A 16,132-nucleotide genomic window follows, 5' to 3' on the forward strand; every position below is an offset into this window, starting at 1 on the left:
CACTGTGATATGAGTTGTGTTGACAATTCTGTAATGTCGTTTGGCCCAGTTTTAGAGCTCTCAGCTTTGATTTATGGCAGTCATCTCTGATAGAGCAGCAGTGAGGGGAGGTGATAAAATGTGGAGCAGAAAGCAGATTTCCAGAGGTGTCAGACGCATCCTTTGCCATCATTTATTCAACGACTATGAATAAGTTTGACTTTTTAATGTCATTGAAGACTTAAGCCTGCATTAAGGGATTGTTCTTGGCCACTTGGGAGCAGTAAAGACAACTTAAGCTAACCAGGTTGACGTAGCGAACTTGTTGGCAAGCATTTATTACAGAGCCACATTATAATTCATATGGAGAAGCGTCTGTATCCACCTGATGAATTTAAGTTCTTTTATACACTTTCTTGGTCTCTACCAACTCAATTCATTCATTCATTCATCTTCTTCAACCTCTTGTCCCTGTCGGGGTCGCGGGGGGCTGGAGCTGATCCCAGCTGACATCGGGCGTGAGGCGGGGTCCACCCTGGACAGGACGCCAGTCTATCACAGGGCACATAGAGATGAACAGAGACAGACAACCATTCACACCTACGGGTGATTTAGAGTCATCAATGAACCGAACACCTGCACGTCTTTGGACTGTGGGAGGAAACCGGAGAACCCGGAGAAAATGTTACTGTATTGTCCCACGGAGTTTGAATTTTTGTCTTGGGCTTTAAATGCTGCAGCCCTAAAAGACCAAAATAGCAAAAAAGCACTTTTACAAAGCAAACACACCAGCAGTAACAATAAAAACCAAAGGTAATCCCTTCTTCCTGAAATCAAACACTATCTGGTTCTGGTCTCTTATCTGCCACTCTTTCAAAGTTTGATTGACACAGGGATTAAGGAATTTCAAATATATTCAATTTGCTACAAAGGCTTAACCTCCGACCAGAAGACAGTAGCTGGTACTGTGAGAGTGTAGAATATAAGATTGGTAACTAAATCTTCTACTGGCTTTTCTTAGTTTAGCATAAGTAGACTGCAATGATGTATGCTGTTTTAACCCTCTGTAATCTTCCATGCTGTCTGCATCAGTCAAACCACCTGTATCTGACTCTACAGGTGCTACATGCTGCACTTTACTCACCAGTTTAGCTCTGTATACAGTTAGCAACATATTTAAATACCGTATTGATTGCCATTGTACTGTGGATCCAGGGTAATTGCACTGTTGGCTTTAATTGTAATGTGCATCTTTCTGGCTTCCATGTTGAAACCATATGAACTATCACTGCAGTGACTTCAGTTCTTCTTATTTGTGAATTGTGTGTTTTCCCTTCCAGGGTCTGCTGCAGCAGAATGGCAGCTGTGTTCCTCCAGAGGAGTGTGGCTGCGTCCACCTACAGCACCAAGCTCCAGGACATCCCCCCACACCTGTCACTGTCCCTCAGGGGGCCACGGTCACCATCGGCTGCAGTACCTGGTTAGAGCCTGGCTGTCAAAAACATGGAGCCTAATGATTTCTGTATCAGCCAAAGTAGTTTTCAACTTTTACAAGACCAAAAGTTTGAGAAACACTTGAATACTGAGTCACAGCAACTGTGTTTAATTGTGTCGCTGCGGTGCCAAGCACTGCATTAAATAGACGAAATGAAGTGCACACAGCGTTATTTGTGCCACAGTGCTGCGTCTTAATTATTCTCTGTTGTTTCTCTTTTCATCCACGTCTTGTTTGCTCTCTGCTTGTCTGTTTATCTGGGTTCTATGACTCAGTTTGACAGAGTGTGATTATAATCTGTTTGTCCTCCAGCCTTTGCCACGATGGAGCTTTGCAGTGTGACGTGAGGGAGTGTGAAGGTAAGAAAGCAAAGTAATGAGAGTGCTCTTGGTTGAATAATGCCACCATCCTGTTACCCTGCTTTTCCTTACCTTCTTTCAGTCATCCTTAGCGAGTGGTCAGAGTGGACTCCCTGTTCTCCCTGTGTACCCGCTCCCTCCCTGCAGCACAGCAGCTCCCAAGCTGGGGTTATCAGCGGAACCAAGATGGTCTCTATCCAGAGGCGTTTCCGCGCCTGTTTGGACCTGGATTCTGGTCTTGCGGTCTCTAGAGAAGAGGAGGAGAGCCAATGTCCAGGACCACTGGTGGAGGAAAGGCTTTGTCCAGATGCTGTCTGCAGAGGTAGTGATGTTCGTCTGAGAGGGAAAAAGAGGTCCTTTATCTCAGTCCTGTCGGTTCCTCTGTCTGCCTTTGACAAGCTCCAGTTGCTCCTTAAACTCCACAGTGCGACTGTTTTGCTCCACCCTCAGCATGTTCTCCTCGCTCATCACAAATTGCAAGCAGACAACGCAGTGAGCTACTCAGAGTTACACAAGCATGACACCGTAGAAAAAAGAAATCACTGTTTGCATCAGACAGTGTGATAACGGAGTGACTCAAATGTGCAAATGTATTTGTACAGCACATGTCAACAGCAAGGACAGTCAAAGTGCTTTACGTTTACATGACATTAGTCATAAACATGTATCAAGACAGGCTGTATAAGAGACATAAAGTATGAAAACTAATAATGATGTACTCCTGTTGACAGGGGCTGCAGCTAAACATCTTTTAGCCACCTGGGAAAGACAATATCAGTTCAAGAGTACGCTATACATCTAGATTCAGATTCGTTCCCGGTTGGGGTTGGCCTACGCCAGGGGTGCGCTTTATTTGGGCAATTTTCAAGCCTTTTATTAGATAGGACAGACAGGAAATGGGGTGAGAGAAAGAGGGGGAGACACGCAGCAAAGGGCCGCAGGTCGGAGCCGAACCCGCGGCCGCTGCCCCGAGGACCCCCAGCCTCCCCTCATTGGGCAACTGCTCCAATCACCGTGCCACCAGCTGCCCAATGAAAAAATTTTTGATCTGTGTGGTACCACATCGTTATTGTTATTCTGTGAATATTTACTGTATGTCAGTTCACTGCTGCCAGTTCAGATCATTAGTTGGCATCAGTGCATGGTTTAAGAGATTACAGTCAGTATCCACAGTGTAAAATTACCTTTTTTATCCCCACTGCCCTATTGTCGTTATTTCCCAACAGAGTGAAAATGGTAAAAGGGATTTGAAGAAAGTTTAATGTCCAAGTGTGTGTGAGGATACACACTAAGAGGCTGATTAGATGTCGTGTTGTGTGTGTGTGTGTGTGTGTGTGTGTGTGCGCGTGCAAAGCATGATTCATTCTGAACTCGGCTCTGTCATCCCTGCATTCCTCTCTGGTCCTTCTGCTTTGGATATGAATGGGAATGTCTCTGAATTACTACGGTGCCCAATGGACCTTAAGTGTAATTTGCATGTCAAACATTCGCAGTCTTGTACTTCAACATAGTTCAGGGGTCCGGATATCTTAAACTCCTCAGTGAGGATAAACAGATGCTTTATTTTCCATGAATAAAAAGACCAAACTCTTATCTCCAGTAACTACATGAGGCATCTCAAGTATGCTTGTACACAAGTCCATGCACTGTAAACACTTTTGTTATCGTGGCGGATGATTACGACAATTACAGCTATTACAGCGGTCCTCTCGATAATTGCAGTCATTATAATTAGGACGAGAACAGAGGTGATGGTGGTTATGATAATCATTCTGCCCTCCCAGATCTGTGTCAGTGGAGTGTGTGGAGTGCTTGGACAGCGTGTGCAGAGCCTTGCAGCGGTGGCATCAGGCAGCGCTACAGGCTGCCCCTGGCCTCTCCTCCAGGACCGCGCTGTAAGAGCCAACAGACGCAGAGCCAGAGCTGCAACACAGGACTCTGCCCAGGTACCACAGACCTCAGTGGACTCATTTACAGCCCATCACAAACACAAAGGAAGTTAACAGAAATGTAGTTAAAAAAAGTCAAAAACGTACATGATCCTATATGGCAAAGATCTTTGTTGTATGACCAGTGAGTCTTTCCTCACATGCAATGAGCCCTGCCTAGCTCTTTACCATGAAGAGTGGGAAGGATTCATTTTCCTTGTTTCCTAGGTGAGCGATGTGAGGACAGGGGGCGGATCTACCAAGAGAACTGTGCCAATCAATGTCCTCGCAGCTGCACTGATTTATGGGAGCATGTGCAGTGTCTCCAGGGAGCCTGTCACCCAGGTGATCTTTGACTTTCTACCGTGAGCAGTAGCTTGAAACACTCTTTGATTTCTAGTTTTCTTCCATTTTTAACTCTTTATTCTTTCATATCTCAGGTTGTCGGTGTCCAGAGGGGCAGTTGTTGCAGGACGGCCACTGTGTGCCAGTGGCCGAGTGTCGCTGTGGTGTCCCATCAGGCAACGGGACGCTGGAGTTCATCCCCGGAGAGGAGCTTTCCATGGATTGCAACACCTGGTGAGAACGGAGTTTAAGCTCATGGAAAAGTTTTTCTGAATCTGTCTATAATATTAGGAGAGTATGTCTCACAGCAAGAGTAAACATTCAGACCTTATAGTCTGTTCAGGTCTCTTATAATCTCCTCTAGGGTTACTTTACCTTTCCCGTATGAGATCAGTTTTTATATCACCTCTCTAAACCCCACATCTTCAGTGTGTGTGAAAATGGCACCCTGGAGTGTACCAAGCTGCACTGCCCACTCTATGAGCCGTGGAGTCCGTGGAGCTCCTGCTCAGCCTCCTGCGGGCGCGGTCAGATGACACGGACACGCCTTTGCCAGGACACAGCAGGCGGCCCTTCCTGTGCTGACACCGTGCAGACAGAGAACTGTGATCTGCCATCGTGTCCAGGTTTGACTTGGAACAAGTACCATCAGGGAATCTTTTTATCACATCAACTGAACCTAGTCTTAAAATGGCACAATTGACTTACTGACAGTTTGTCGTCCTCCCCCCTCTCCCTCCAGTGGGATGTTTGCTAAGCGAGTGGTCACGCTGGAGTGAGTGCAGCACCACGTGTGGTGGCGGGTCGTCGATGCGGAACAAAACCGTCCTCAGAGAGCCAGAGCCCGGCGGGATGGACTGTGTTGGACCACTCGAACAGCACACTGTCTGTAACACCAACAGCTGTCTGCCTGGTAACACAAAAACACACTTCATTGAAATTAGGAAAGTGAGCACATGTATGTACAATGTTTCTACCAAGCAATACAATAACAGAGCTTAGTTAAATGAAGTTCCTGCAAAGACAGACGTCAGTGTATTGAATATATACAGGATGTAATTGATTGTGTGTTAACCTGCCTGTGTGTTTTGCAGAGTGTCCCAGTGGGCAGGTGTTCAGTGACTGTTCAGGTTCCTGTCCGTACACCTGTGAGGACCTGTGGCCACACACTCAGTGTTTATCTGGACCTTGTACCCCTGGGTGCAACTGCTCCCCTGGACAGGTCTGGACCTCCATGTGTGTCTGTGTGCACATAGTTGGATAGCAGTGATAGAATTGAATCTGACCCCCGATAGGATCTGATTCATCTTGCCTCACTGTGTCCCTCACAGGTGTTGCATGGAGGCTCCTGTGTGTCCCAGGCTGACTGTCCCTGTTCACCGCTGTCCCTGCCGCCCGCTTACCGACGCTGGAATGTCAGCACTGAGGAGATCACTGAAGCTCTGCTGCAACCTGGAACGGTCATTCAGCACCTCTGCAACACATGGTAATCATCCTTTCATTCACTGGTCCAACCATTTCATAAGCCAGCAGGGTGGTGTGAGCAGCAAGACTGTCCTGTAGGATCTGGACCCGGCCTGCTGAAGTAGCTTTGAGTGTCCTAGCTCAGAGTCTGGACTCTGAATGATATGATCCATAGAGGAGGGTCCTAAGGCGAACCTTAGCCTCCTCCCAGTCTGGCCTCAAAACTACTAGGGAAGGTTCCATCGATAGCAAAAGAATGAGTAGGGGGACAATGAACTGTTTGCCATGGTCATTTGAGAAGGTAATCCTCAACAACGCCGGGCACCCCCTCCATGACAATCTGGAGAGGGTGTGAGGAGCACAGGGAACAACAACCGGCTCCGCTCCCTGCGCTGTAGAACCGAGCGGTTCAGGAGGTCCATTACATGTCATACTACTGACTGTTGAGCTGTGTGGGGATGCTTTGAACTTTTAATGGTTATTCATTGGGTTATTTTTAAATATGTATTGCTTTTATGTATTGTCTGCTTTACATACTGATCGCGTTGGCTATTATGAGGGGATTAATAAAGTATTTATCTATCCATCTATAATATGGGACCTTTGCTGTTAGATGTGATTCACAACATATTCAGGCTGCAACTGAGATCAAACAGGAGAGTTTATTCCTGGCTTGCATTATTTACACCTTGCTGCGGCCTTTCCATAGTCTAGATCAAGTGACATATCAGCGCTGATCAAACACCACCTGAGGTCAAATACCTGGTAAATAGGACATTGTCACATAATACTTCTCAACTTAATACGCAGAGGGAACCAAAGGACGTCATACGGTGGACTGTAGGATCCATAGCTTGATGGACATTGCTTGATTCAGGTATCAGAGGGCTGCATTTCCTGTCCACATTTGGAAAAGCCTTTGAAATACTGGAGCCTCTGAATCGGTTCACTGTAACGGAGTCCCAGAGTACAAAGGAGACGGGGAGATCTGCCGTGGTTGACTTTGCATTCTACTGGATCTGCTAAAATGTATGCAGCGTGCCAGTTGTAGGTTTGAAAAATGTTTTGCCTTTAGCTGAAAATCACGGCTAAAGGGCAAAACACAGGATAGAGATGGGGATGAGAAACTGATATTAAACTCTCTCCATAAATATCATATAAGTGACTTCAGATAAAAATGAGCACAACAAAGAAAAAGCGTAAAAGTAAAACGTGAACTTCAGCTTGACTTTCACTAAGCAACCAGGGCATCATGATGATTTAAATAGCTGTTATTACCGTCCTGTTGGTGGCTTAAATCGTTTTTCATCAGCACTGCCTCTGTTTTCCTTAATAAATGGATACTAATATATTTATCATGCCTCCTAAAAAAGATGGTGGCACATTTGTGTACATTTGTGCCACCATGTTCTGGTTCTGAGCTTTATATCAGTAGTACTTTATTCTGTTGGTAGGAGCTGGGATGCAAACTGCAGCCTTAGTCAGACACGTTGTGTACCCATCCACCCCAACCTTTAATCTTCCTTTTTCCTTTACAGCGCAGAATCTAAATCATGTCTTTGGAGATGGTAGAACGAATGAAGGTCCTATGATTATTATTATAATTATTTTACCCGAATAAAAGTGAAAGCCTTTCACCAAAGGGTAGTAACAAACTGTTTTTGCAACCACGTGCACAGGGGTTAAGGGACGTGACCACTGTCAGCTTGGCCATGGTCTGATTTATTCATGATAAATGTAACTGGTGATACTCAACACTTTAAAAAATTAACTCAGAGTTAAATTCCATTGCCTCAACCAGACCGTACAGTCTGCATCCATCCAGTTTGGTACTTTGATATTAGCTGTAACAGATAGTGTGGCGTGCTGCAGACGTGCCGTAAGCCGTCTCATCTTCCTCACAGTGGTTTTGATACTCATTTAATAAAGTCTTAGCTGTGGGACATGACGGTTGCTTTGGTATGTCAGTGTTATATCTGCCTCGCTGTTTTCCCCTCATATCACTGCATTTCACTCGTCTGATTCTTCTTCCTCCAGCGTGTGCCGAAGAGGGGTGTTCAAATGTACCTCGGAGCTCTGCGATGGTGAGTGATGCTCTGTCACAGCTGTTCTTACCCAATGCACTTTCATAGGGCCTCTCTGTTTTAACATCGAAAGCACCGGCGGCAATAATCTTCAGTTGAACTGTCAGGATATATTTCAACCTATCTATAGTTAGTAACAGCTGCTGCAACAGTTGGCTCAAATGACCGAGCCACGGTCACATCAATCACAGCCTACAAAGGCCATTACTGGGGTTTGTCACAAAGTGCAAGCCCTCAACTCCTCATAAGAGACATGGATGTGCGACTACCGCCGTGATGTGACCGAGTTTTTATTTCTTTTATCTGTCATTATTTGATCCGCAGTTCTTTTTATCCTCCTCTTGCCTCCTCTGGGTTAGGTCGAAGTGAATGAATTCCTATTCAGAGAGAGCGCTGTTTAACTGGGTTTACAGGGAGTTGTTCTCGTATTCAGAGAACTATTGATCATGATTTCACTCAACCCTTCGTGTTGGATGTTTGGGAAACACATTCAAACAATGTTGCCTCCTGCAGGTTTCAATAGAACTTCAATTCAACAGAAATCATGTTGTCAAAAAGACAATGGCTGCTTGTGATAGTCAGGCGGCGTGGTTGCCTCACAGTAAGAGGGTACTGGGTCCAATCCCTGGCCGGGGCAGGGCCTTTCTCTTCGCATGGGTTTCGTTAAGGTGCTCTGGTTTCCTCCCACCACCAAAAACATGTATCTGAGGTTAGTGCTCCCGTCAGTGCCCCTGACCAAAAAAACAAAAAAGAGCTGGAGGTTGTTTTGCGGCTGCCCACTGCTCCTCCTGTACAGGGTGGGTTAACGCAGAAATTAGCCCCCTGACAATCTTTGTGGCTGTTGTAGTGAACAGCACAACAGTAGTGGAGCATGCACTATCCCTTTATCATGTTGTGTTATTCTATTACAAAACTACATGGTGTGTGCTTCATTCTGCAATCTGGAAACTGAACAAATCTCTCTCCGTCCCAACTTGTCCAATACGGCAGCTTGGTCAGCGGCCCTCAACTTGTGATAGCAAAGCACAAGGCAGCCATTAGCCTCCGTATGAGATGTGCCAGATGGCTTTCAACTGCTCCACTGCGGCACAGTGACATGATGACCGTGTCCACGTAGTAATAAGAATCGAATGAAGTCCGTATAGGGGGGAAGTTGGGATGGATGGGTCAAATAATAACAGGATGATTTTCACCTGGAGACTACTGATAATGCTGATAGTGACCTAGTGCCACTGATCTGGAAATACGTTGGAGACCAAAACAGTTTTTTTCGTGTGCCAGGCTGAAAAGTTGTACTTTTTAACATGGCGGTCTATACCAGGGGTGTCAAATGGATCCAGTAAAGGGTCGCTGTGGCTGCAGGTTTTCATTCCAACCAAGCAAGAACACACCTGACTTGAGTCATGCAATCACCTGAACTGCCTTCACACAGTTGATTTGTTGGACCAGGTGTGTTCTCGCTTGGTTGGAATGAAAACCTGCAGCCACAGCGGCCCTTTACTGGATCAGTCTGACACCCCTGGTCTATAGGGATTGACACAGTTTTGGTGCCAGCTGATTCAGGGTCTGTGAGTTTGTGTTTCCCAAATCTCTACACAGAAAGTGATGAGCCATAATAGATAAAAATGAGATACAAGTTCACAGTTATTGGAATTTCCCTTTAATACCCTTTTTCTTCCCTTCTCCTAATTCGACCCAAAAGCAGCAAGCTGTGTTTAGTGAGACTTAACACTTACACACAAATGGAAATCGTCTTTTGTGCATAATCTCATGATGGCATTGGGCTTTTGTTCTGCCTTATTTGTAACAAATGGCTTTAATAAAAAGCACCGTGGACAAAATTGTAGTTTTATTTGGCCGAGCTGAGGAATAACGCTCAAATGACGGATGTGTTCTATGTGCTTCTTTACTGCTGCGGGGTAAACTACCACTGACCTTAGCGTGTTTATATCCTCCCCCTCCTCTCACACTGCAGTGGACTGTGAGTGGTCCGGCTGGTCCCGCTGGAGTACGTGCTCAGCGAGCTGTGGTTCGGGTCAACAGAGCTCCACGAGAATCATCCTGCAGACCAGTCAGTACGGAGGAGCCCCATGCGAGAGCCCCGACCGCCGCATACAGACCTGCGTGGCCCCCGACTGTGGTGAGTGAGGAGAGAGGAGATGTTTTATCGGTCAGTGTGGGGAATATATTGTGACTAAGCAGCTAAAATGTGAATATTGTAACAGTTCATCCGAAAAGAGTGTGTGTCAGAGGAAAAGGATGTGTGTGTGCTTTGATATGAGAGGACAGGTACTCACATATATGCATGCTTGTTATTTCAAACCTTGAGCTAAATCTATTGGAAATATCTATGCAGTGCCAATTGGAAGTATTCATTTTTGGACACTTTGTTTGAAGAAGAAGAAAAAGAATTCCTTTATTAGTCCCGCAACGGGAAATTCCATTTTTTCACTCTATTATTGTTATTCATGTTACACACACACATGCACAGACAGGACCTATATACATGCAATCAATGGAGAGATGTTAGTAAACTGTCGACCTCGGCTGGTAAAAAGTTCATGTTTTTCAGACACGTCGTTTTATACCTATATGCTTGAAGAGTAAATTAATATAATTTCATTTATGGCGACACGGTGGTCTGGTGGTTAGCACTGTCGCCTCACAGCGAGAGGGTTCCTGGTTCCTCCCCGTGTCTGCGTGGGTTTTCTCCGGGTTCTCCGGTTTCCTCCCACAGTCCAAAGACGTGCAGGTGTTCGGTTCATTGATTACTCTGAATCACCCGTAGGTGTGAATGGTTGTCTGTCTCTGTTTATCTCTATGTGCCCTGCGATAGACCGGCGTCCTGTCCAGGGTGGACCCAGCCTCACGCCGGACATCAGCTGGGATCAAACCCCTCTGCGACCCCGACAGGGACAAGCGGTTGAAGATGAATGAATGAATTTCACTTATAGACGACTTGTAGAGTGCCTTGGCTTTTTCCAAGGTTGTTTTCATTACTTTAGGTTAAGGAAGATTTTCTGGCCTCTGTTGATTTTTGGTTTATTAACCCAACGCACCAAAGAGCCCTCGTCAGTATTTCATAGTATTTATTATGGTTAGTTAGCAGTGTCACGCTGAGTAATACTGTAACTTCAAATGCACCTTGATTCCCCGTACTACCTTTTCTCCCACTAAACTTCCCCTCTCCATCCTGCCATCTTCCTGTCTGATCCCCCTCCTCCCTCCTTTTCACTCATTCTTTCCCCTCTCTCCCCCGTCTGCAGCGTGTCCTGATGGGGAGCAGTGGAGGAGGAGCGTGTCGGAGGAGGTCCCGCTGTGCGAGAGGAGCTGCCAGGACATTTACTCCTCCTCTCCCGTCAACTGCAGCCACTCCGGCGAGGGATGCGTATGTGAAGAGGGGCTCTACCGCAACACTGGGGGCGTTTGTGTCATCCCCGCCCTCTGCCCCTGTCATGACCAGGGCATCCTGCGGGAGGTACGCGCACGCTGGCTTACACTCAACGCAAACAGACATCTGCCGTCCACTTACGTCAGCAGCTTGTTCCCATTGTTCCTGCCTCATTGTGTCGAGCATCTGAACCTTACCGTTCAGCATGGTGTTTACGTTTCCTCCAATTCACTCCCATTGTGTTATTTACTCATAAAGAAGGGCCTATTAGAAGATGAGTGACACGCCCCGAGGGCCACATCACGCCACAGTGCCTCTCCAGCCCTCAGCCTCATCAATAATGTAGGAAGTGTCGTAGAAAGCCGTCACTGGGGCCGCGACTGGGCAAGCCTGCCAGGAATCATTTATGAAGAGGGAGATATTATAGGATTATCAGAATGAATCACACACCGACAAGAGGTCACACACCCCTTGATCTTTCTTTTTCAGTCTTCCTTTCTTACTTTCTTTCCTCTCCCATACCTCTGCTTTATCTCTCACTAGTCCCTCTTCTGCTTTCATTATGGATTCTGTGTTCAATCTCTCACTTCCTCCACTTTTTCCAATACATTCTCCCGCAGTCGTCTTCTCTCTCTCTCTCTCTCTCTTTCTCTCCCGTCATTCATCCTGTCTGTCTTTTTCTCTCTGTCTGTCTACAGTGTTTTATCTCTTGCTGTCTGAGCTGCTGTTAACTAACGTCCACATAAAGACCCTCTGTGCGTTTCTAATCGACCTCATGAATATTACGTCAAATGACAAACCGTGGTCGGTGCCTTTTGTACGGGTAAAGACTGAGCGCTGTTAATGATCCCCATAGCGAACACACACAGAAAATATAGATTGCCGTCTGTAGTATGTGTTATTATAATTACAGCATCATAACGGGCCTCCATAACCTAAATTATGCATAAGGGTGAGAGCATTGGTGGAGTCATTGGAGAAATAGATCAAACCTGCACTGACTGACTCACAGTAATGTGAGTGTGCATGAAGGCAAGACTAACAGGTACCATCACATTACCTGCGTTTCTAAAGTCGAGTGAGTGATGTAAACAGGGTGTGTGTGTTTTTGTGTGTGTGAGCCAGGCAGGTTCAGAGTGGGAGGAGGGCTGTCTGTCATGTCGCTGTGTGAACGGGCAAAAGCTGTGCCAGTTAAGATGTCCGCCACTCGACTGTGATGAGGTAAGACGCACGCACACACACACACACACACACACACACACACACACACACACACACACACACACACACACACACACACACACACACACACATATACACACAGTGCTTAATTGATATCTGTCTGATAGTGTATTTGTACTTCAATTCACTCAGTTCATTTCATTTCAAAGGGAATGTTTGATCCTTAATGAAAGAAAATCAAAGTACTTAAATGTATGTATGTTAATATTGCGTTAAAGATGTCCTGCTTGCATCATTGCTCTTAACGGCACCCCGGGATATTAGAGGGATAACTACCTCCGTAGAAAAGCTATTAGAAATCTCTACCAGCTCATAAATCATTTCATTTTGCACAACCTCAAGTTAGTTATTTACAAAACCAAAACATCATCCTTTGGAGTTGTGAGCAGTTCATTTAAAGTGCAGTTTTTAAAATGTGAGAATTATTCAATTGAATGATTGTTAAACACCCAAGAGGTGAAAGTACGAGGGTATTTAATAAGAAAAAAGGAGTTTGTTTGGGGCGACTGTCGCTCAGTTGGTAGAGCGACTCGGCAAACGTCCGAAGGGTCAGCGGTTCGATCCAATCCCTGCCCTTCTTGTGTCATGGTCGTTGTGTCCTTGGGCAAGACACTTCACCCACCTTTCCTTGTGTGAGGGTGTATGACTGCTGTATGTTTGAGGAGGTGGTAAGAGGGGCCGCCATGGTGGCTGCCATTCTTCTGCAGTCTGCCCCAGGGCAGCTGTGACTACTACGTCGTTTACCACCACCATGTATGTCTGTGTGAATGAATGGAACCTGGACTCTGTAAAGCGCCCTGAGCACTGAGAAAGACACTATATATCTAAGCCATAATAATAAAAATAACATTTGTATGGCCCTTTATGGCCCTTACATGTATCTTGTGACCCCTTGTGGGCTTCCTGGCAGCAAAGGAGCCACTGAATTGGACTAACAGCTGTGTATTTACCATCAATCACTGATGATAATAGTAATAGCTGAATCATAGCCCAGGTTGGTGGAGGGATGATGAATCAAAAGTGGGTTGATATCACAGAGACATATTTACACTGTACTATCAGACTTAATATTGGCCTACACCAGCAGATCTACAAAATCAAACCCACACACGTATGTGAACACCTGCACAAAGAACAGTACCGAACACCAGACTTGACCTTTTTCTTTAGGTTTGGGAGAAAGGTGTGTAGCTGAGAGCTGTGTTTGTAGTCCCGGTTACTTGCTCCTCACGGGTGTGTGCACCTACTGCATCCAGATACAGGTAGAGAGAGAGAGAGAGAGAGATGAAGGATGATCCGTCTCCCAGACTAACACATCAGTGCACTCAGCCACCACAGATCCCACAGCGTCCCTGTTGGTCACAAACATCTCAATTATTCTGAGTGAGGGAGAAAAATGCACTGCTCCCTCAAGAATGTGTGGGATGTTCTCTGCAAGTTGCCGGCTGAGTTAAATCAATACCTGACTGTCTGATCCTCCCACAAGCCTGCACTTCTTCCTTTACAATCTCTACCTCCCATGAAACACTGAAACGTGGTTTCCTTGTTAAGCATAATTACGTTTCATTCCAATACAACATAAACAATCATTGGCAAAGCTGAAACATGCTCTTTATATACAGTGGAGATCAAAAGTAATAAGAGAACAAAGTATTAATTCTTTATTTATTGAAATACTTTTATGTTTTAGTGTTTATAATTTAACAGAATAGCCGCTGTGGCTATACCACTGCTTTCAGATACCTCCGAGTTATTGGTGTTAATCTGGCACTTGGTGACAATTGACTTAATTGTTGGACACCCTATTTTTCTGCAGCTCTCCTGGTTACTGTGCGTGGGCGAGCTGCTCTAAGGCGACTGAAACCCTGACACAGCAGGTTGTCCAGATGAAGGCCAAAGGGACGACCCTCTCAGCCCTCAGAGAGAGGATGGGCGTTCCAAGTCTGTGATTTCATGAATAATGAAACTTTACAAGGACACAGATTCATTCAAGTCCCTCAAAAGGCCGATCATGTGCACCAGAGGACAGGGTTATGTGAAGACTCTCAATGGGGAATCGGTTCAAAACTGCAGCTGGAGTTGCTCGTCAGTTCAGTGCTGAACGATCTGGGGAAGGATCTGTCTGGGCAAACAGTGTCTCGTCGTTTCAGACTTTTTGGACAAAAAATTTAAAATATAGTCCAATATTAAAAATATAGATTAAAATATTCTTCAACCACTTGGAAGACACTGTGGAGATGACGGGGGACTGTTAAGACATGGAAACCCCTCCAGCGAGCTCTTGTTCCTCCTCTACAACACTTTGCACCGACCTTTGCTTGTCGGCTGGTAGGTATTTTGTAATCTGATGAGCTCTTCCTTGATTAACTGCGTAATCTCTGTTTTGGCTTTCTGCACAACCAGTTCATTTGAACTTTCAATAGCCAGGTAGATCTTGAGTTCTCCCTCTTTCTGTAACTTTTTGCAGCAACATATTGCATGTGGTTTGGGTAATTGGATTGTCATGCATGAGGCATTATGGGTAACACTGCATGCTTGTTGTTGTAGTGACAGCCCACCCCAGGAAAAGATGACCACCTTCATTTTGCAATACGAATACTGTATGAGTGATTAACAGCTGGTCATCCCGCAGAAGACGGTGAGCAGAGGGATTCATTATGTATGTCCTCTGTACAACTACAGGCAGATGAATTAAAAAGTAAACTCCGTATAAAATATGAATACATTTTGAGACAGCTGGTACCATAAATGCAGATTCTAACTAGTTTTGCTTTGGATAGAAATAGAGGAGAATGGTATTCAAACATGAAAGCACTGAGCTCCAAACTGTGAGAGACTCGAACAAAGGAGCACCCCGCTGACAATGTTCAAATAAATATGGTTTGTGGCATCCCACGAGGCTGCTCTCAGTAGGGTTAGACTATTTTCTCCCAAACGTCCTTTGGCAATGCTTCTTCTCTCCTTGTGCCTGCTTCAAGCACATGCCATACTTAAAGGGTAATTAGGGAGAATGATCCCTTTAACAAGATTAAGCATTCACTGGCACATTAGCGGCTACGTGAGCGTGTGCATTGGAACACAAGTGCTTTGAGCTAACGCCAGCATCCTAATATGCTCACAACATGCTGATGTTATACAGGTATAATGCTGACCATGTTCATCATGTTAGTTAGCATGATCGGGTTAACAAGCTAACATTTGCTTATCACACGGGTACAACTGAAGCCTATGGGAATGTCATTTGTATGTCCGTTTTCTGTATTGGACAAAAAGATATTATGATCTCATTATGATGGATCATGGGTCATGACCATAAGAACCAGGTCGCGGGTACAAGCGGCTGAAATGTGTTTTCTCAGGAGGGGGGCTGGAGTCTCCCTTAGAGAGAGGGGGAGAAGTTCAGCATCCGTGAGGAACTCGGAGTAGAGCCGCTGCTCCTTTGCGTTGAAAGGAGCCAGTTGAGGTGGTTCAGGATCATCTGGTAAGGATGAACCCTGGGCGCCTCCCTAGGGAGGTGTTCCAGGCACGTCCAGCTGGGAGGAGGCCTCGGGGAAGACCCAGGATCAGGTGGAGAGATTAGATCTCCACACTGGCCCGGGAACGCCTCAGGATCCCCCAGTTAGAGGTAGTTAATGTGGCCCGGGAAAGGGAAGTTTGGGGTCCCCTGCTAGAGCTGCTGCCCCCGTGACCCGACCCCGGATAAGAGGTTGAAGATGAGATGAGATGAGATCCCATTATGACACAAATGGACTTTGGATCACCAAAATGAATACTGTTTGCCCTGATGGGGAACATGAATGTTTGTACAAATCTGATGCCATTTACTCAATAGTTGTATATTTCAG

The 16,132-nt window shown here is 45.7% G+C and overlaps 1 protein-coding gene across 1 annotated transcript in view; it reads left to right on the top strand.

The window, feature by feature from the left end:
* sspo (SCO-spondin) overlaps window positions 1-16,132 on the top strand; it is a gene marked incomplete at both ends in the record, with an annotated part of 88,865 nt that overhangs the window by 64,056 nt on the left and 8,677 nt on the right. The window contains 14 exon segments of the mRNA XM_083936416.1: window positions 1,320-1,459; window positions 1,787-1,833; window positions 1,916-2,155; window positions 3,618-3,779; window positions 3,990-4,106; window positions 4,202-4,340; window positions 4,536-4,732; window positions 4,849-5,019; window positions 5,201-5,328; window positions 5,438-5,592; window positions 7,608-7,654; window positions 9,630-9,794; window positions 10,921-11,132; window positions 12,171-12,266. Coding sequence (XP_083792542.1) covers window positions 1,320-1,459; window positions 1,787-1,833; window positions 1,916-2,155; window positions 3,618-3,779; window positions 3,990-4,106; window positions 4,202-4,340; window positions 4,536-4,732; window positions 4,849-5,019; window positions 5,201-5,328; window positions 5,438-5,592; window positions 7,608-7,654; window positions 9,630-9,794; window positions 10,921-11,132; window positions 12,171-12,266 — 2,016 coding nt within the window.

Source organism: Echiichthys vipera, assembly GCF_963691815.1.
Source record: "Echiichthys vipera genome assembly, chromosome: 21".
NCBI lineage: Eukaryota > Metazoa > Chordata > Actinopteri > Perciformes > Trachinidae > Echiichthys > Echiichthys vipera.